This window comes from Chrysochloris asiatica, unplaced genomic scaffold (assembly GCF_000296735.1).
Source record: "Chrysochloris asiatica unplaced genomic scaffold, ChrAsi1.0 scaffold00289, whole genome shotgun sequence".
NCBI classification, from domain to species: Eukaryota; Metazoa; Chordata; class Mammalia; order Afrosoricida; family Chrysochloridae; genus Chrysochloris; species Chrysochloris asiatica.
This window is the reverse complement of record NW_006408807.1, coordinates 3180978-3203705: the sequence shown is the minus strand read 5'-3', so window position 1 is coordinate 3203705 and position 22728 is coordinate 3180978. Positions and strand designations below refer to the sequence as shown.

General features: G+C 37.7%; 1 protein-coding gene across 5 annotated transcripts in view; it reads left to right on the top strand.

Annotated features, from left to right (window-relative positions):
- The first annotated feature begins 4634 nt into the window (after nt 1-4634).
- The window catches only part of MAPK8 (mitogen-activated protein kinase 8), a 135855-nt gene continuing 117761 nt past the window's right edge, over nt 4635-22728 (top strand). For 2 of the 5 annotated variants that reach the window (XM_006874609.1, XM_006874610.1), the window contains exon 1: nt 4635-4818. In XM_006874609.1, the coding sequence (XP_006874671.1) occupies nt 4697-4818 (122 nt within the window). In that variant the 5' untranslated portion in view covers nt 4635-4696. The remainder of the gene's footprint in view (nt 4819-22728) is intronic. The other 3 variants (XM_006874611.1, XM_006874608.1, XM_006874612.1) reach the window with 3 other exon arrangements.

Here is a 22728-nt window from a genome sequence, read left to right as displayed (position 1 = left end):
AAAAACATGTAATCCGTTTTATAAAAATATATTATTTCCCTAAATATCCAAAAGTTGCTTTAATTTTAATTTTAAAGCTAAGAAAAATTCACATTTGTATCATACAAACTCATTTCTTAAGAAATATTCAAATGAAGCTGAAGAAAATGAAAACAAGCCCACGAGAGCCAAAATATGACCTTGAATATATCCCCCCTGAATTTAGAGATCATCTGAAGAACAGATTTGTTATATTAAATACTAAAGACCAAAGACCAGAAGAGTTGTGGGATGAAATAGAAGAATGCTACCAACACCTACAATCTGAAATTGATCAAACGTGCAATCAAGAGATATTGATCATTACTGGTGGATTGAATGCAAAGGTTAGGAGCAAACAGGAAGGATCAGTAGTTGGAAAATATGGCCTTGGTGATAGAAATGATGCTGGAGAACGCATGATAGAACTCTGCAAAATCAATGATTTTCATGTCAAATACCTTCTTTATACAGCATAACAGACGACTATATACATGGACCTTGCCAGATGGAAAAAAAAGAAATCAAACTGACTACATTAATTGGGGAAGTCTTTTCAACAAATGATATTGGCAAAACTAGAAATCGGTTTACAAGAGAATGAAACAAAACCCATATCTCACATCATATGTACAAAAACAAGCTCAAAATGAATTAAAAACCTAAGCATGAAACATAGAACTAGAAATATTATTAATGAAAAGCTAGGAACTAATTTAGGGCCTCTAATATATGGCATACATATACTGTCAAACATTACAAAAGAACACACAAGCAGTGGAAGACAAATAGATGACTGTGCCCGCCAAAAAAATTAGAAACTTAGTCTGGAAAACATTTTTGTATTGACATATCAGAAAAGGGCTAACATCTATAGTAAACTACAATGCCTAATCAAGAAAAACACCAACAATTCAATTTAAAAATGGGCACATGTCTTGTAGTAGTGTTTTGTAGTTTTCTTTGTATAGTTCTGTTGTTTCTTTAGTTAGATTTATTCCTAACTGTTCCATCTTTTGGTATTACTTTGCCATGTAAATGGTATTATTTTCCTAATTTCCTTTTCAGAACCGCCTTTATTAGTATAGCGGAATCCAGCTATTTATGTATGTTCTTCTTTTACCCTACCACTTTGCTGAATCCTTCAATGAGTTCTAATAATTTTCTTACTGAGTCTTTTGGATTTTCTATGTATAAGATTATATCATCTGCAAATAGAATTTTACTTCTTCTTTGCCGATTTGGGTGCCGTTAATTTCCTTATAATGCTTTATAGCTCTGGCGATGACTTCCAACACAACATTGAATAGGAGTAGTGAAAAAAGGCATCTTTGTCTAGTTCCTGTTGGGAAAGGGATTGCCTCCAGTGTCTCTCCATTTAGAATAATTCTGGCTTTTGGATTTGTATGTTGTTTTTAAGTGATATTGAATTTGTTTTGATTCATAGTGACCCTGTATAGGGTTTCCAAGGAGCAGCTGGTGAGTTTGAACCACTGAACTTGCAATTCAAACTGACCTTGCGGTCCAGAGCATTAACTTTCAGCGCCACACCAGGACTCCTTGGATTTGTATGTATGTTCTTAATTGTCTTGAAAATTTTCCCTTCATTTTCTACTTTGTTGAATGTTGTTTCTATCAAAAATGGATGTTGAATTTTGTCATACTTTTTCTGCATCAGTTGATATCCTTTAAAATTTTTTCTACTTAATTATGTTGGTTTTTGTTCTAACATTGAACCATCCTTGCATATCTGGTATGAATCCCACTTGTTCATGATGTTTTAGTTTTTTGATACATTATTGAATTCTGTTTGCTAAAATTTTGTTGAGAAGTTTTCCATCTGTGTTCATTAGGGATATTGGTCTATAATTTTCTTTTTTAGTGATGTCCTTTCCTGGTTTTGGTGTGAGATATGCTTGCTACATACAATGTATTAAGAAGTTTTCCATCTTTTCCTATACTCTGGGATAGTTTGAGTAAAATTGGTGTCAGCGGGTCTCTGAATGTTTGGTAAAATTCATAAGCTAACCTATATGGGCCTGGACTTTTTTCATTGGAAGTGTTTTCATGACATGATCAATAATAGGTGTGTTCAAGTTTTCTGTTTCACTCTGTAAATTTAAGTAGGTCATGTTTTTCTAAAAATGTATCCATTTCCTCTAGATTTAAAAACTTTTTGGAATACAAGTCTTCATAGTGTTCTGTTGTTACCCTTTTTTCCCTCCTTGGTTTTGTTGTTACCCTTTTTTACCTCCTTAGCTCTCCCTTTTTAATGTTAGATTTGCCAATGGTTTGTCAATTTTATATTTAATCCTTTCAAAGAACCAGTTTCTTGTTGATATTTTCTGTTTCATTTATTTCTATTGTAATCTTTTTATTTCTTTTCTTCTCATGACTGTATGCTTGCTTTTCTGGTCTTGTTCTAAGAAGATGTGGTTCTTCTTTTTTGGCTGTGTGTGTTTGCTGCCACAAATTGTCCTTTCAGCAGTGCTTTTGCTGTGTCCCACAGGTTTGGGTATGATGTGGTTTCATTCTCATTTATTTCTAGGATTTTTTTTATTTCACTTTTTCTTTAATCTATTACCCACTAGCTTTAACCAGGGTGTTATATTCCATTTGCATGTATTTGGTTTTATTTCCTTGATCTTCATATTGCTGATTTCTAATAGCATTGTGATTGGAGAAGATTCTTTGTATCATTGATGTTTTTTAATTGATTGAAACTTGCTTTTTGGCCTAACACATGGTTGATTCTGGAGAATGTTTCATGTGCACTGGAAAAGTTGTTGGGTTGAATGCTCTGTACAAATCTTTGAGGCCAAGCTGGTTGATTAAGTTGTTTAATTCTTCTGTGTCTTTGTTGAGTTTCTTTCTAGTTCTATCCCCTTTTGAAGGTAGCATATTAAAACGTCCCATATTATTGTAGAGTTGTCCATTTCTTCAATTCTATTGTTGTTTGTTAAGTGCCGTCGCGTCGGTTCCGACCCATAGCGCCCCCTGGACAGGGTTTCCAAGGCTGTAAATCTTTATGGGAGCAGAAAGCGTCATCTTTCTCCCGCAGAGCAACTGGTAGTTTCGAGCTGCTGACCTTGTGCTTCACAGCCCGATTTGTAACCACTACGCTACCAGAGCTCCTTAGGGTTTAGTTTTTATGTATTTTGAGTCTCTTTTATTGGAAGCGTATTTATTATGGCTTATGTCCTCTTTTCCAATTGACCTTTTAACCATTTGATAATGTATTTTGTCTCTTATTTAGGTTTTTGTCTTAAAGTGTATTTTATCAGCAACTAGTATTGTCACTCCTGCTTGTTTTTTAAATTGTAGTTGGCTTGATATATTAATTTCTATCCTTTGATTTTTTATTTATTTTTGTAATTGTATGTAAGGTCTGTCTCTTGAAGAGTCCTGTTTTCTTACCTTTTCTGCTACTATCTGTCTCTTAACCAACACTTGTAATCCATTTATGTTCAGTGTAGTTGAGACAGATGAATTGATTGCATTCATTTTGTTGTTTTTTTTTGCATGTGCGGTGCTGTTTTGTTTGTTTTGCATTCTCTCTTGTGCTGAATTAATTTTCTTTGTGCTTTTTCTTGTCAATATCTTCAGAGTGTTTATGTTTATAAGATCTTTATGAATTTTACTTTTCTTGATTTGATGTGAAGGTGTATTAAGTTTCTTTGAGATTACCCTGTACTTTATTAGTTTTTCCTCATTTTAAAACTCTGTTTTATTTTGAACTCTTTCTGACCTCCTCACCACCTGACACTCTGTAACTATACTTTTCCATCCCTTTGCTTTGTAGCTGCCCTCATCTTAGACTGTCATCATAGATTCCCTATTTTCAGTCTTGTAGTTTTGTTCTTCTCTGGACACTTCCATATATGGACTGAATTCTGGGTGGTCAGTATGTTTGTTGTCTGCTGTTGTTGGTTCTCAGTCCAAAGAACTCCCTTTAGGATATTTTGGAGAGTTGGTTTGAGTTTTACAAAGTCCTTTAATTTCTGTTTATCTGGAAATGTTTTAATTTCACCATTGTGTTTGATGCATAGGTTTGGTGGGTACATGATTTTTAGTTGGCAGGTTTTTTACTTCTAGAGTTTTGTATGTGTCTGTTATTGCCTTCTTACCTGCTTGGTTTCTGCTGAGAAATTAGAGCTTAATCTTAATGGTTATCCTTTATAAGTATCATTTTGTCCCCAGCTGCTTTCAGGATTCTATTCTTTTATTTTCTTTGATTTTGGAGAGTTTGATTATGGTGTCTTAGTGATTATCTCTTTGAATCTGTTCTGACTGGGATTTGTTCAGCTTCGTGATTGATTATCTTTCATGATGTTAGGAAATGTGTAGGAAATTTTCTTCCTTGCATCTCTTTGAATATCTTGTCTGTGGTTTTGTCTCTTCCCTGTCTTGAATTCCAGTCACCAGTACGCTATTCCTCTTTATGTCCCACATGAATTTTAGACTTTCTTCATATTATTTTATACATTTTTCTGATTGTTTTTATATCTTAATAGATTTTGTAGCAATACTTTTTAATTAATTCACATTGCTATCAATGAGGTGTTTTGAAAAGACTTTAAGATTAAATAAGTTCATTTTATAAATATCACATTTTGTTCCATTTTTCAGTTCCTTAGTGAATTTTTGGATGAAGCCATCATATTGATTACTTGCTACCATGAGCAGACTCAAACGTGATAGCAATTTTTATAGTATAGAGATTGGAGATTCTACATTCACAGTCCTGAAGAGATACCAGAATTTAAAACCTATTGGCTCAGGAGCTCAAGGAATCGTATGGTAAGTTGTTACTTCCAAAAAGTAAGCAAAGAATCAGTAACTTCTATCCTTTTTTCATATAATAGATACCTCGGTAAATATTTAACTTGCTTCAAAATATTAAATGTAAAATAAACAATAAATTAAAGCTGTAACATGCTAAATTTTTTCAGAGATTAATTAACTTTTATAATTATTCTTAAAGCACATATGAAGGGGTTTCAGATGGCTATAGAAAAATCTAATTAAAAGAGAATGAAATTTTTCCAGTAATTTAAAAAAATTCTCCTTGTATCATCTTGATCCTTGTATCATCTTGCTCTATGTGTTTCAAAATGTATATCTATATATTTGTTTCAGAATTTATTAAAAACTCACAAGCACTTATAACCCAGCAATTATCTAGGGTTCTTGACTAATTCTTGCATATGTGTACAAAGAGATTTATATAATGTGTTCTTTGTGTTGTTGTTTTTAATAGTAAAAATTGGGATCTATTGTCAGGTCTCACAAAAGGATAATAAAGAAATTTGATTGAGTGACAGTGAAATACTATAAAACATTTTAAATGAACTAGACCTATATGTATTGATATGAATAATTTCAGATATGTATTACTGAGTTTAAAAGAAAGGTGTAGATTCTGCATACATTTATATATAGTTTAAAATATGTAAAATAATACTGTGTCATTATTGATGCATGCATATATAGAAAAATAAAACACTGGAATTTATTTTACTCTCTTTTCTTGAAGTAATTAATATTATAAAAAATTATGGGAAATGAAATCATAGTATAAATTGTTGTCTGCTTGTCATTTTAAGGTAGTAAACAGCCACAAGTTGATTTTAAAGAAAGTAATTTGATGTAGTTGATTAATATTACAAGATTTCTGAAAAGTATCTCTTGGTCACTAGCTCTATGATGTACTAGCTTGGCAAATTAATACTTCAAAGCCTATTTTCTTCACTGATTAATGTGACTATATAAATATAATATTTATGAAAATCGTGGAATCCTGTTCAATTTTCAACTTTTAGAGTATAAAATACTACTTTGGCAGATCAAAATATTAATAGAATGAATTTGAAATTTTGTTTTATCTGAAGACAGTGAAAAATTTTAATGATTTTTCATGACTCAATGCTTTTGTTTTTGTTTACTTGTTTTAATTTGGTCAGAACATATCTGTATATATGGCAATTTCTAAGTAAGACTTATAATATTTATGTATTTATATTATATATGTGTGTTTGTGTGTTAATATCATAGTTATAGTATATATAGAATGTATATATGTATCCATGTGTGTCGTATATACTTCTTTTAAGTTTTTATTGTGAATTGAGTGATAACTTACATGGGAGAACATCAGTTTTACAGTCATCGTGTTTTGTTTTATTGCAATAATTACAATCCCCTCTATGCATCATCACTCAGCAGTATTTGCTTCTATTCCCTCTGTTGTTTGTTTGTTTTTTGATGTACACCAAAACACTCAGGAATATACAATCATTCAAACAACCAAACAGCACACCCTGTAAGCCTGCCCCTCAGCCACCAGCACACAGCCCATCTCCCTCCATGAACCTAGAGTCCTCAGCTGTTCTATCTCTCCATGTCATCATCTCTGCCTCCATCTCTGGTGTTGCTGCTTCTCTGGGTAGGGTTCCACACTCTGCTTCTGCTCTTCTCCCTTGTTGGTCCCAGGGTCCTCTGTTCCTGTACTATAAAATCAACCACTCCCCCCTTTTTGCTACAAAACTTCTACTTTACAATACATACATTTTTACACTAATATGGTGAGATACCTACAAAACAGATTCAAATTTTCCAGTAGGTAAAAGAATAACAAGTAGTGTTAGCTTTCCAAATATTTCACAAACAGAAACATGTAGTATTTTCTAGTAAGTTATAGGACTCAGTATGAAAAGCATGGGCACGTGTCTTGTAGTCTCAGATTTACTTAAAACTTTCTTTCTAACCTTATGCAAGCAGTTTACCAATGTCCCTATTCAGGCAGTGGTGAATCCAGATGATTGTTAAAGTCTCTTTCAATCATAAATTCTATCACTTTAAATTACTTTACCTTGTTTGTGCTTCAATTTCTCATATCTGTCATGTGTAAATGGTACCATTTCTTTAGTGGCATAGGGTAGATGAAGATATGAAGAGTAATGAGTATCATGTATAGATGTTTCATTAATATTTATAAAGAAGTTTTTGATATCCAGAAGTTTAGCCTTCATCTTTAAAACTATTGATTATTTCTTCCTCCAAAAGAAGATATTAAGGGATTCACTTTTTTAATTGTAAAATAATCTTTCAATATAGCTCACACTCTCTCTCTGCCCTTTCCTATTTCTATATTCATTTTGTTGTGTTCAAGGAGGACAGAAGAAAGAAGGAAGTGGTGTATTTATGTAGAATAGCAAATTTTTGAGTAAAACTCATGACCACCTGTTTTTTATTCTCTCTTCCTCTGTGTAGGTTCAGGGTGATGGATTCCTTTAAATTTTAAGCTATCTAGTGGCACTGAGTACTCATTAAAACACATACATTGAGTGCCCACTGTGCAATAGCTATATTGTTGAGGATACCCAATGAACAAGTAGGGTCTCTGTCTTCATAGTCTGTTGCCTCTTTGCATCCATTAACATTTTTAGAAACATTGTTGGTGAATGTTCTAAAATACAAGGGTAAGTCCAAGAGTATTGCTACTAGGGTTCCAGTTCATATGTGCAATCAAAATGTGTTTAAACATTTCTCGGTGATCAGTGGATGCCTGCAGACAAGTTTTCTCAGTAACACTTGTCTTGTTGGGGTGCCTTCAAAAAAAAAAAAGGTCCAATCCAAGTAGTGGATTCCCAGAGGATCTACTGGACTAGTTAAATTCAAAACAAAGAGTCATTTGGCTCAAAAAGTTATATTGTTGTTAAGTGCTGTCGAGTCGGTTCCGACCCATAGCAACCCTGTATAGCATTTCTGAGGTGCAGTGAGCTTGAACCGCTGACCTTGCAGTTCAAACCAATTTTGTGGTCTAGCTCATTAACCCACAGTGCCATATAAGGAATCAAAAGGTTATGTTGTTGTTGTTGTCAGGTGCCATCGAGTTGGAACCAACTCATAGCAACCCCATGCACAGCAGAATGAAGCAATGTCCAATCCTGGGCCAACCTCACTACCTCCGCCACACTTGACGCCATCAATGATGTCACATGGCTGATCCATCTCGTTGGGGGTCTTCCTCTGACCCTCCACCTTACCCAGCATGTCATCCTTCTCCAGTGACTGTTCTCTCCGGACAATGTGTCCAAAGTATAAGAGACGAAGCCTAGCCATCTTGGTCTCCAAGGAGCACTCTGGTTGCACTTCTTCCAAAACAGATCTATTGGTTATTTCCATGGCACTTTCAGTATTCTCCTCCAACACCACAACTCAAAGGCATCTCAATTCTTCTACAATCTTCCTTATTCACTGTCCAGCTTTCGCACCCATATGAGGTTATTGAAAATACCATGGCTTGGGTCAGGCACACCTTAGTCCTCAAGCTGACATCTCTGCTCTTCAATACTTTAAAAAGTTCCTGTGCAGCAGATTTGCCCAATGCAATACGTCGTCTGATCTCTTGACTGCTGCTTCCGCGGTGTTGATAGTTGATCCAAGAAGAATGAAGTCCTTGACAACTTCAATCTCTTCTCCATTGATAAGAATGCTGTTTATTGGTCCAGTGGTGAGGATTTTTGTTTTCTTTACATTGAGTTGTAATCCATACGTAAGGCTGTGCTCTTTGATCTTCATCAGTAAATATTTTAAGTCCTTTTCACTTTCAGCAAGCAAGGTTGTATCATCTGCATATCTCAGGTTGTTAATAAGTCTTCCTCCAATCCTGACGCCGCGTTTTCCTTCATAGAACCCAGCTTCTCGTATTATTTGCTTAGCATGCATATTGAAGAAGAATGGTGAAAGAACACAACCCTGTCACACACCTTTCCCAATTTTAAAACATTCAGTGTTTCCATGCTCTGTTCGAACAACTGCCTCTTGGTCCAGGTACAGATTTCTCAGAAGTACAATTAAGTGTTCAGGAATACTGATACTTTTCAATGTTGTCCATAGCTTGTCATGATCCACACAATCGAAAGCCTTCGCATAGTCAATAAAGCATAGGTAAACATCCTTCTGATATTCTCTGCTTTCAGCCAAGATCCATAAGACATCTGCAGTGATATCTCTCATTCCACGGCCTCTTCTGAATCCAGCTTGAACCTCTGGAAGTTCTCTGTCAATGTATGATTGTAGCCGTTTCTGTATTACCTTGAGCAAAACTTTACTCGCTTGAGATATCAAAGAGATTGAAGAGGAATGGTGTTGAGTTCATTGTCAAAATGAACATATCCAGATCAGTCATGAGGTACAGTGCTGTAAGTGATAGGATAATGTCCATGCGCCTACAGGGAAGCCCAGTTAATACACTATTATTCATATTTATGCACCAACCACTAAAGCCAGTGAAGATGAAATAGAAGACTTCTACAAACTTCTTTAATCTGAAATAGATCAAACATGCAATCAAGATGTATTGCTCATTACTGGTGATTGGAATGCAAAAGTAGGGAGCGAAGAGGAGGGTCCAGTAGTTGGAAAACTTGGACTTGGTGACAGAAATGATGCTGGAGAATGAATGATAGATTTCTGCAAGACAAATGATTTATTTATTTCAAAAGGTTATGGTGATTATTTTTTTATGACACCCATATCTTCCTTCCCCCCGCCCCCCAAGAAGTTTATCTTTTTAACTTATTGTGAATTGAGTGAAGGTTTATTGACTGGATCATTAGCTATACATTTAACAAATTGCCCACTTAGTTTCATCTCAATGATAACAATTCCCTTCCTGCAATAGCAGTTGCTGCAATAGCAGCTTTCTCCCTGTGGCTCCCAATTTATATCTTTTATTTCACAAATGAACAAAGCAAAAATATTTGTATACATAAAATATTTATTACTTTAAATGTCCAAAGGGCACATTCTGCAAGGTAGCCTACTGCTGGCAAGCATACAGCCTTACTCATTCATGAGCCTAGAGTCCACAGCTGCTCTGTCTATCCATGCCACCACCTCTGCCACCATCTCCTGTTGCTGCTTTTCTAGGTAGGCATCTCACACTCTACTCATGCTTTTCTTTCTTGATGGTCATGGGATTGTCTATTTCTGTGTTGAAATATTAACTACTTCCCTCTTTTACTTACACATCTCCTACAGTTACAGTTGTGAGAATCATAACTAATCCTGCAAAAAATGACTCACAAATGAATCATAAAATCCTATCACCACATCCCCCATCCCCTTTCACCAGATCCATCTGGAATAGAGGACAACTACTCAATGAGGATTCTACCTTACCTCCTCATTTTGAAATTAAGCACACTTATGAAAGCTTGTGAGGGGCTCTGGTAGTGTAGTGGTTATGAATTGGGCTGCGAGCCACAAGATCAGCAGTTCAAAACTACCAGCGGTCCCGCGGGAGAAAGATGAGGCAGTCTGCTCCCGTAAAGATTTACAGCCTCGGACACCCTGTGTAGGGTCGCTATGAGTCGGAACCGACTCCATGGCACATAACAACAACAACAATGAAAGCTTGTAAGCCTGGCACTTGAAGCTTTTGCCCCACCCCACCCCACCTCACCCCTATTTTTGATATCCGATTACCTGTATTTGTCAAACCAGTACTATGAGAAAACAAGCTTATTCCTTGATAAGAAAAATCTTTCCTTTCCAGTTGGAATTTTGAGCAACTGCATCTATAAGCAAAAACCCAGTTCATCAAATTGTAGCAATTTACATTTGTTCACAGTATCAAACATCTGGTCTAGTTTTCGTCAGCTAGCCATCCAAGCTAGGTCAGATGGTACTAGTTGCAAGTTTGGAAGTTCATTTACACCTCCTTGCACTTCAAATCAGTTGGCTGTTTCATTCTCAGCGTTAAACCCCAGGGGTTAGTTAGGGCAGTGCCCATGAGCTCAGGAGTTCACATATCTCCTTAAATTTCAGACCAGTCAGTCTGTCTTCTTCTCACTTTCATCTCAGAGTCAATGGGTGTCAGTGGAACATGGCCAAACTCTTCAATGCTGCATTTCCCTCACTTCTTCTCCCTTTAAGTTCAGTTAAGTTTGTTCTGACTCATAGCAACCATTTATAGGGTTTCCAAGGAGTGGCTGGTGAGCATGAACCACTGACCTGCAGTTCAAATCAACCTTGCAGTCCAGCTCATTAACCTGCAGTGCCACACCAGGACTCTTAAAGTGTGTTCTCTGATGGGTGGACATTTCTTGCCTTGATGCCTCCAAAGTAAATAGCTTGCTTAAACTTCAGACAGTTTGCTTTTTTTTCTGCAGGTCATTCTTTTCTTTGAAAGTTTTTATTGTGAATTGAGTGATAGTTTACATGGGAGAACATTGCTTTTACACTCATCCTGTTGTATTTTGTTTCATTGCAATGATTACAACCCCCTCCATGCATCGTTATTTAACAGTATTTACTTCTATTCATTCTGGGTTTTTTTTTTTTAAATACACAAAAACAGTGTACACAATAACAATTATCATTTAAACAACAGAAGGGCACATTCTGCAAGCCAGCCTCCTGGTTGCCAGCACACAGCCTTTCTCTTTCCATGAGTCAAGAGTCCTCAGGAGCTGCTGTCTCTCCATGCCATCACCTCTGTCTCCACTTCTGGTGTCACTGCTTTTCTGGTTAGGGTCCCACGTTCTGCTAATGCTCTTCTTTCTAGATGGTCCTAGGGTCTTCTGTTCCTGAAATGTAAGATTAACTACTCCCCACTTTATGTTACACATTTCTGCCTTTACAGTTATGATAATTGAAATTAGTCATGATAACAATTACTCACTGTTGCCCAAATGACCTAGCTTCAGTGGTTGGATGATCAGAAGTCAACTAAAGGAAGATTTAAAAAAATAATAATAATAAATGTTTTGATGAAACAAATGTAAATTGCTATAATTTGAAGAACTTGACCTATATTTTGGATGTAGTAGCTTAAAATACCAACCAAGAGAGAAGGAATCTTCACAGCAAGGATCATTCCCATCCCCTCTGTACACAGGGTTGATACAGATGGGCAACTTAGTCATTGGCTACCTAAAATGGGAACGTGGGTGGTCTATAAAGGCACAAAGTTACTGGCTTACAAGTTTTCAAGAGGGAGTTTAATCCTCCAGCCCACTATTTGACCATTTCTATTATTTTGTTGTTGTTAAGTGCCGTCAAGTCAATTCTAACCCATAGTAACCCTGTATAGGGTTTCCAAGGAGCAGCTGGTGAGCTTGAACCACTGACTTTGCAGTTCAAACAACTTTGCAGTCTGATGCATTAGCCCATAGTGCCACACCATGGAAAATGGAAAATATAATCAGCGTGGTAATCATTGAGGTGACCAAGTGAAATCATAGCAAGACCTTCACTGATGCAGTAGTTGGAACTAGGAATGTATAAGCTGCAGTAAAAGTGTGTGCGGGGTTAAGGTAGAATCTCAACTGAGTGGTGTTCATCCTATCTCCTGTCTAGACGGGGCTGGTCAAAGGAGATGGAGATAAGACTCTTATGACTCAATAGTAAGTAATTGTTATCATGACTGCGATTGTTGCAACTGTAAAGGTAGAGGCTTTGTAGCAAAAAGGGGAAAGTGCTTGATCTTGTAGTCCAGGAGCAGAGGACCTTGGGACTATCAAGGGAGAAGAGCAGGAACAGAGTGTGGTGACGGCACAGAGATGTGGCGATGGCAGAGATGATGACATGGAGAGATGGAGCGGCTGGGAACTCTAGACTCATGGAGGGAGAGGGGCTGTGTGCTGGCGGCCAGGGGGCAGGGTATGCCCATTGGTTGTTTGAATGATTGTATCTTCCTGAGTGTTTTTGTGTACATCCAAAAAAAAAAAAGGGAATAGAAGCAAATATTGTTGAATGATGATGCATGTAATCATTGTAATGAAATGAAAAACAATAGGATGAGTGTAAAACTGATGTTCTCTCATGTAAGCTATCACTCAATTCACAATAAAAACTTAAAACAACAACAAAAAACAATTATTTACTATTGAATCAAAAGAATCTTATCCCCTTCTCCTTTCACCAGACCCATACAGACAGGATGAAAACTATTCAATAGGGAATCTACCTTTCCACTCACACTCTAAACTCCCTCTTGTAAACTTGTAAGCTAGTCAATTCATGCCTTTATTGCCACCCCGGTTTAGGTAGCCAATGTCTAATTTGCCCTTCCCTAGCAACCCTATAATACAGAGAATTTCCAGAGGTTCAAGCTGGATTCTGAAGAGGATGAGCAATGAGGGATATCGTTGCTGATATCTGATGGATCTTGGCTATGAAAGCAGACAATACCAGAAAGATGTTTACCTGTGCTTTCTTGATTATGCAAAGGCTTTCGATTGTGCAGCTCATGACAAGCTGTGGACAACATTGCGAAGTATGAGCATTCTGTAACACATAATTGGGCTCTTGAGGAATCTGTACATGGACCAAGAGGCAGTTGTTCGAACAGAACATGAGAATACTGAATGGCTTAAAATTAAGAAAGGTGTGCGACAGGGTTGTAGTCTTTCACCATACCTATTCAGCCTGTATGAGCAAATAATCTGAGAAGCTGGGTTATATGAAGAAAAATGTGGCATCAGGATTGGCGGATGACTCATTAACAGCATGTGATATGCAGATGATACAACCTTGCTTGCTGAAAGTGAGGATTTAAAATACTGTTGAAGATCAAAGACCACAGTCTTCGATATGGATTGTATCTCAGTGTAAAGAAAACAAAAATCTTCACCACTGGACCAATAAATAACATTCTTATTAATGGAGAAAAGATTGAAGTTGTCAAGGATTTCATTCTTCTTCGATCAACTATCAACACTCATGGAAGCAGCAGTCAAGAAATGAAATGATGTATTGCATTAGGCATATCTGCTGCACAAGACCTTTGTAAAGTGTTGAAGGATTAAGGTGTGCCTGACCCAAGCCATGGTATTTTCAATAGCTTCATCTGCATGCGAAAGCTGGACAGTGAATAAGGAAGACCGTAGAAAAATTGATGCTTTTGAGTTATGGTGTTGGAGGAGAATATTGAATGTGCCATGGACTGCCAAAAGAACCCACAGATTTGTGTTAGAAGAAGTGCATGTAGCCAGAGTGCTCCTTGGAGGCCAGGATGGCCAAACTTTGTCTTTCATACTTCAGCCATATTGTCAGGAGAGACCAGTCGCTGGAGAAGGATATCATGTTTGGTAAGGTGGAGGGTCAGAGACAAAGAGGAGGACTCCCAGCAAGATGGTTTGGCAAAGTGGCATCATCAATGGGCTCAAGCGCTGCCACAATTGTGAGGTTGGCCCAGGACTGGGCAGTGTTTCATTCTGTTGTATATAGGGTCACTATGAGTTGGTACCAACTTGATGGCACCTAACAACAACAACAAGCAACCCTATACCGAGTGGACAGGCTTGATACTTCATGTGAAGACTCTTTCTCTCTCGGTTGGTATTTTGAGCTACTGCATCCATAAGTATAGGTCAAGTTCATAAAATTGTAGCAAGTTACATTTGCTTCCTTTGTCAAATTTCTTTATCTTCCTCTAGTCGAGCTCTGGTCATTAAGCCATCAGCTATGTTAAATGGGTACTATCTGCAGGTTGGGCTGTTCTTGTACATCACTCCTCACTTCATATCAGCTGGACACTTCACTCTCAGCTCTGGCTAGGTCAGTGTCCATAGACTCAGGAGTTCCCAAGTCTCCCCAGACTTTGAACAAACCAGCCCTTACTCTTCTCTTTCTTATCTCAAGGTCAACAGGAAGTCTATTGAATGTGGTCAAACTCACTCCCATATTTTTCCTTTCACTGACTTCCACCCATATATAGACCAGCATGGTCACCACGTTGAGCTTACATGGTGAGTTTACATGACTGCTTGTTTGTTCCCTTTGAGTTTCTGTCTCTGAGGGGGTTTGTCCTAAAGGAACTTGACTGCTTGCTTTGATGGTCCTCTGGTGAACAGCTTGCTTTTTCTTGTAATAGCCAAGCAGATTGATAATCATTTTTCCTGCTGGTCTTTCTTTCCGGAAGCATCTTTTGTTCCTCTAGCCTCTATGGGCTGGTCTGTATGCCCACCTCAGAAGGTCCTGAATGGGATGCAGAATTCCACCTAAGGTCCTATCTATTCTTGTTGTTAAGTGCCGTCGAGTTGGTTCTGACCCATAGCGACCCTGTACAGGGTTTCCGAGGGTGTAAATCTTTACGGGAGTAGAAAGCCTCATCTTTCTCCCGCGGAGCGGCTGGTAGTTTCGAACCGCTGACCTTAAGGTTCGCAGCCCAATTCGTAGCCACTACGCATCCTAGCTATACACTACTAAATTTCCACAAGAAACCTATTTCACTTGGCAAGTTCTAGAACCTCTTTTAGGTATTCCAGTCAGTTACAGGCTGAAGATGGACTTACAAGTGTTCTGTAATCATGTTTCCTAATGCTCCTTTCTATCCAACTCAAGTGTCTATTTTACAATAGTAGGCAAGGGAAATCAATATCCATAAGCCAGTCAAGCATCTTAACATTATTTCCCTCTTTTAACCATTCAGACTATGCTTTGATCCCTGTATCACTGAGCCCTGTTGTTCCAAAGTTGAGCATAAATCACATACATACCTCTTTCCCATTTAGCCCATACAAACCTAAGTGTTCCCCTGTCTACCTTGTCCTTCAGTCTCCCGCCACCCTCTTTTGTATTACCCTTCCCTTCCTTGTTTATTGCCATCCCCAGTGGTGAAACTGTGATGTGTATATCCCCTAACCTATGTTCTGTTGTCCCCTCCCTTTCACCCTTGATAACCAACAAATAATTTTTTTTTTCTTTTAGTATGTGTATCTTTTCTTAAGCTCTTACAATAATGGTCTTATGTAATATTTGTTCTTTTGTGACTAATTTTTGGTGCAGTGATTAATGCACCAGACTGCAACGTCATTTAAATCGCAAGGTCAGTGGTTCAGACTCACCATTCACTCTATACAGGGTTGCTATGGATCAGAATTGATTGGACTGCATTTAACGACAACAATGTCCTTGAGGTTCATTCATGTTATGCAGTGGTTTGCAGCTCATTTTTATTTTCCAAGGTAGCATAATATTCCATTGTGTTTATTTACCAAAGTTTGTTTATCCATTCTTCCATTAATGGGCACTTAAGCTGTCTCCATCTTTATTCTATTGTGGATAGTGCTGCTATGAACATTAGTGTGCATGTATCTACTCGTATTATGGCTTGTATTTCTTGTGGGTAAATACCAAGTAGAAGAATTGCTGGATCATAAGGTATTCCTATTTCCAGCCTTCTGAGGAAGTGCTATAATTGCTTCCCAGAGTGGCTAGACCATTTTGCAATCTCACCAGCAATGCAGGAGCATCCCAGTCTCTCTGCATTCTTGCCAGCATTTATTCTCCTCTGTTTTTTTGATCTTTGCTATTATTGCTGGTGTGAGATGATATCTCATTGTTGTTTTGATTTGTATCTCTCAAATAGCTAGTGGTTGTCAACTTTTCTTCATATGTTTGTTGACTACCTGAGTGCCTTCCTTGATGAAGTGTTTGTTCACGTCCTGTGCCTTTTTTTAAACTGGGTTACTTGTCCTTTCTTTTTGTTTTTAAATTTTTATTGTGAATTGAGTGAAAGTTTACAGGGCAGATAATCAGTTTTACATTCAACAAAACATATACTTTGTTCATTATAATAATTATAATCCCCTCCAACTACCATCAATTAACAATATTTCTATTTATTTTAGCTCTTTTTTTGGGGGGGGGGCACTCAAGCATATATAATGATTTAAACCACCAAAGGGCACATTATGCAAGTCTGCCTCCTGACCGCCAGCTCTCAATCCCTCTCTTTCCATGAATATAGTGGTCTCAGCTGCTCCCTCTCCATGTCCTCATCTCTGCTTCCATCTCTGTTGTCACTGCTTCCTTGGATAAGGTCCCACATTCCACTTGTGCTCTTCTTCCTTGATGATTCTAGGGTCCTCTGTTTCTGGACTGTAAGATTAACTACTCCCCCATTTTTCTTATAAACATTTATAGTTGTGACAGTTGCGATTAGTCATGATAACAGTTACTCACTGTTGAATCATAAGAATCTTAATCCCATCACTTTTCTTCAGATCCGTCTAGCCAAGTGAAAACTATTCAGTGGGGACTCTTATCTTCCCCCGCACACTCTTAAACTAAACTCCCTCTTGAAACCTTGTAAGCCAGTCATTTCATGCCTTTATTGCCCCCTCATTTTAGGTAGACAGTGTCTAAGTTGCCTGCCCCTATCTACACTGTATACACAGGGAATAGCATTGATACTTGATGTGAAGACGTCTTCCCTCTATGTTGGTATTTTGAGCTACTACCTCTATGAGTCTAGGTCAAGTTCATCAAATTGTAGCAATTTACCCTTATTTCCTTTATCAAAACTTTTTTTTTTTTTTTTAATCTTCCTCTAGTCAAATTCTGATTATCAAGCCATCATGGCTAAGTCAAATGGGTACTGTCTGTAGTTTGGGTGTTCTTGTGTGTCTCCCCTCACTTCATATCAGCTAGATGCTTCACTCTCAGCTATAGCCCTCTGTGGCTATGTCCTTGTCCATGGGCTCAGGTGCCCCCAGGTCTCACCACAGTTTGGGCCAACCAGCCCTTCCTCTTCTCTCTCTCATCTCCAGGTCAACAGTAGTATATGGAACATGGTTGACCGGCTGCCCATTTCTTCGTTGTTGCCTTTCCCCTTCTTCCACTCACCAGTAGAACAATGCGGTTGCTAGCAAGCTTACATGACTGCTCATGTGTTCCCTTTGAGTTTCAGTCTTGGAGGGGGTTTGTTCTGAAGGGACTTGATTGCTTGCCTTGATGGTTTCCCACCGAACAACTTGCTTATTCTTGTAGTACCCAATTATGCTGCCATTTTTGTTTTGGATTTTTCCTGCTGATCTTTCTTTGAAGATGTGTCTTCTGTCACTCTAGCTGTTCCAGGCAGGTCTCTTTGTCCTTTCTGGTGGGAATGTCCCACCTCAGAAGGTTCTGGATATATGGGGCTTAGGATTCCACCTAAGGTCCTATACACTGCAAAGGCTCTGCAAGAGGTCTTTCACTGGGCAAGTTGTAGAACCCCTCTAGGTGTTTCAATCAGTCATAGGCTGATGATGGGCTTACACACTTTCTGTAATCATGTCTCCTGACATTCCTTGCTGTCCCACGCTCGTTTCTACTTTGCAATAGTAGGCAAGAAAAACCGATATTCATATGACAGTCAAGCATCTTAGTATTATTTCCCCTCTTCAGGCTATTCCTCTATCACAGAGCCCTGTTGTTCCAAGATTGAGCATGCATCACTATTTACTTCTGTTCCATTTAGCCCATGTACGCCTGTCTCAGTGTTAGCCTATCTACCTTCTTCTTCCATCCCCTCCCCCTGCTTGTGTATTGCCCTCCCCAACACCCGAACTATGAAGTATCTGCTCCCTACTTGTGTGTGTTCTACCATTGTCTCCCTCGACCTCTCCGAACCCTCACACCCCACCCCTGCCAGTAACCAACAAAGAATTAAAAAATTTTGTTTTTCTTTTTAGTATGAGTAGCTTTTCTTAAGCTTTTACAATAATGGTCTTATGCATTATTTGTCCTTTTGTGACTGACTAATTTCACTCAGCATAATGTCCTCAAGGTTCATCCATGTTATGCGGTGGCTTACAGCTTCCTTGTTATTCTTCAAGGTAGCATAATATTCCATTGTGTATATTTACCAAAGTTTGCTTATCCATTTTTCCATTGATGGGCAGTTAGGCTGTTTCCATCTTTTTGCTATTGTGAATAGTGCTGCTGTGAAGATCGTTATGCATATATCTACTTGTGTTATGGCTTGTGTTTCTTGTGGATATATATATATATATATACCAAGTAGAGGAATTGCTGGATCATATGGTATTTCTATTTCCAACTTTCTGAAGAAACGCCATACTGTTTTCCAGAGTGGTTGGACCATTTTGCATTCCCACCAGCAATGTAGGAGGGTACCAGTCTCTCCACATCCTCGCCAGCATTTATTGTCCTGTGCATTTTTAAACTTTGCTGTTATTGCTGGTGTGAGATGATATCTGATTTTTTTTTTTTTCATCTGCCTCCCTCTAATGGTCTGGTGCTGTGGGTTAATGCGCCAGACTGCAAAGCCATTTGAACTGCAAGGTTGGCGGTTCAAGCTCACCAGCTGCTTCTTGGAAACCCTATACAGGGTCACTATGGGTTGGAGTTGACTTAACAACAACAACAACAATGGCTAATGGGAGTCCTGGTGTGGCATTGTGGGTTAATGTGCCAGAGTGCAAAGCTATTTGAACTGCAAGGTCGGCAGTTCAAGCTCACCAGCAGCTCCTCGAAAACCCTATACATGGTCTCTATGGGTCGGAATTGACTCAACAGCACTTAACAACAACAACAACAACGGCTAATGATCATGAACATTTGTTCACGTGTTTGTTGGCTGCCCAGATGTCTTCCTTGTTGAAGTGTCTGTTCATGTCCTGTGCCCTTTTTTATATTGGTTTATTTGTCGTTTTCTTGTAGAGGTGTTGTAGCATCTTATTTGTTGTTGTTATGTGCTGCGGAGTTGGTTCCGACTCATAGTGACCCTGTACAGGTTTCCAAGGCTATAAATCTTTATGGGAGCAGAAAGCCTCATCTTTCTCCCACAGAACAGCTGGTAGTTTCGAACTGCTGACCCTGTGGTTCGCAGCCCAATTTGTAGCCACTACACTACTAGAGCTCCTTTTGTTGTATCTTATAGATAATAGAAATTTGTCTGATAAGTCATTGCAAAAGATTTTTTCCCATTCTGTGGGTTCCCTTTGTAGGTTTTCCCTTTTGTGGGTTTTCTCTTTTGGTGAAATCCTTTGATGCACATAAGTTTCTAATTTTTAGAATGTCCCAATCATCTATTTTGTCTTCTTTTGTTTGTGTAATTTTCACAATAGTCTGTGTGTGCCTTGTATTGTTGTTGTTGTTAAGTGCCATCGAGTCGGTTCCGACCCATAGCGACCCTGTACAAGGTTTGCGAGGGTGTAAATCTTTACGGGAGTAGAAAGCCTCATCTTTCTTGTATTAAGGCCCTTAAATTTGTCCCTGTTATTTCATTGATGACCTTTAAAATTCTGGGAGTCACATTTAGATCTTTAATCCATGCTGAGTTGGTATTTGTATGTGGTGTGAGGTAAAGATTTATTTCAGTCTTTTGCATATGGATTTCCAGTATGCCAGCACCATATATTGAAGAGATTATGTCTTCCCCACTCAGTATACTTTGGCCCTTAGTCAAAGATCAGTTGGCTCTATGTGAATGGGTTAATTTCTGGATTGTCAATTCTGTTCCATTGATCTATGTATCTTTCATTGTAGCAGTACCAAGCTGTTTTGACCACTGTAGCAGTGTAGTAAAATTTGAAATCAGGGAGTGAGAGGCTTCCAACTTTGTTCTTCATCTTAAGCAGTATTTTGCTTTTCCTGGGTCTCTTTTCTTTCCATATAAAGTTTGTAATTGTTTTTTCCATCTCTTCGAAGAATGTTGTTGGAATCTGGATTGGGATTGTGTTATGTGTAGATTGTTTTGGGTAGTAATGAAATTTTCACAATGTTAAGTCCTATCCAGGAACATGGTATATTCTTCCATTTTTGTAAGTCTCTTTTAGTTTCTTGTAGTAGTTGGATTTTGTTGTCTTCTTTGTATAAGTCCTTTGTTTCTCTGGTTACATTTAATCCTAAATATTTTAGCATTTGGGTGGCTATTGTAAATGATATTGCTTTCCTAATTTCCTTTTCAGTGTTGTCATTATTAGTATAGAGGAATCCAATGTATAGAGGAGTCCAACTGATTTTTGTATGTTGTCCTTGTACCCTGCCACATTGCTGAATCTTCCAGTGAGTTCCAGCAGATCTTTGTGGTTTAGTATGTATAGGATCATATCATCTGCAAATAGAGAGAATTTTACTTCCTCTTCGCCAGTTTGGATGCCTTAATTTCCCTGTCTTGCCTTATAGCTCTTGCTAAGACTTCCAGCACAATATTGAATAGGAATTGTGATAAAGGGCATCCTTGTCTGGTTGCTGTTCACAAAGGGAAGGTTTTCAGTTTCTCTCCATTGGGAGAGATATCAGCTGTTGGTTTTGTATGTATGCTCTTAATTATATTCAGGAATTTCTGTACAATTCCTATTTTGTTGAGTGTTATTCTATCAGGAATGGATGTTGGATTTTGTCAAATGCCTTTTCTGCATCAATCAATATGATCATGTGGGTCTTTTCTGTTTTCTTATTTATATGGTGGAGGATTATATTGATGGTTTTTCTAATGTTGAACTATCCTTGCAACCCTGGTATGAATCCCACTTGGTCATGATGTATTACTTTTTTGATGTGTTGTTGAATTCTGATGGCTAGGATTTTGTTCAGAATTTTTGCATCTATGTTAATGAGGGATTTTGGTCTGTAATTTTCTTTCTTAGTGATGTCCTTCCCTGGTTTTGGTATGAGTGTTATTTTTGCTTCATTAGACTATATTACGGAGTTTTCCATCCTCTTCTATATTCTGGAATAATTTGAGTAGAATTGGTGACAGCTGTTCCCTAAATGCTTGGTGAAACTCACCAGTGAAGCCATCTGTACCTGGACTTGCTTTGGTTGGGAGTTTTTTAAAGACCTGGTCATTTCTTTCTTTGTTATAGTTTTCTACATTCCTCTGTGTAAGTTTGGGTAGGTTGTGCTTTGCAAAAAAAAAAAAAAAAATGTATCCATCACCTCTAGGTTTTCAAATTTATTGGAGTACAATTCTTCATAATAATCTGTTATTATCCTTTTTATTTCTATTGGTTCTGTTGTGACATCACGCATGTGGTTTCTAATGCATGTTATTTGTGTCTTTTCCCTCTTTTCTTTTATTAGGTTTGCCAGTGATGTCAGTTATATTCATTCTTTCAAAGAATTCTTGTCCTGTTGGTTTTTTCTATAGTTCTTCTGTTTTCTATTTCCTTTGTTTCTGCTCTAATCTTTATTATTTCCTTTCTTCTGTTGACTATAGGTTTACTCTGCCGGTCTGTTTCTAGTTGTTGAAGATGTAGTGTTACTGTGTTGATTTTGAGTCTTTGTTCTTTTTGGTTGTGTGCATTTATCGCAATAAACTGCCCTCCTAGCACTGCTTTTGCCATGTCACAACGATTATGATATGTTGTGTTTCATTCTCATTTTTTTTTTTCTAGGAATTTTGTGAATTCACTTTTTATTTCTTCTACTACCCAGTTGGTTTTCAGCAGGGTGTTATTCAGTTTCCAAGTATTTGACTTTATTTCCTTGGTCTTCCTATTGTTGATTTCTAATTTTATAGCATTGTCTTCTGAGCAAATGCTCTGTAATATTTTGATGTTTATAAATCTATGGAGGTTTCTTTTGTGTTTTACCACATGGTCAATGCTGCATAATGTTCCATGTGAACTGGAAAAGAATGTGTATTATGCTGTTGTTGGATTCAATGCTCTTTACACATCTATGAGATCCAATTGGCTAATTGTTTTGTTTAGTTCCTCTGTGTCTTTGTTGAGTGTTCTATCCATCATTGAAAGTGGTGTATTTAAATCACCCATTATTATTGTAGATTTGTCTGTTTCTTTCTTCAAATCTATTAGTGTTTGCTTTATATATGTTGCAGCTCTTTCATTTGGAGCATAGATATTTATTATGGTTATGCCATCTTGTTTAGCTGTCCCTTTAGCATGAGATAATGCCCATCTTTATGTATTATGCTAGTTTTTTTTTTTCCTTAAGGTTTAT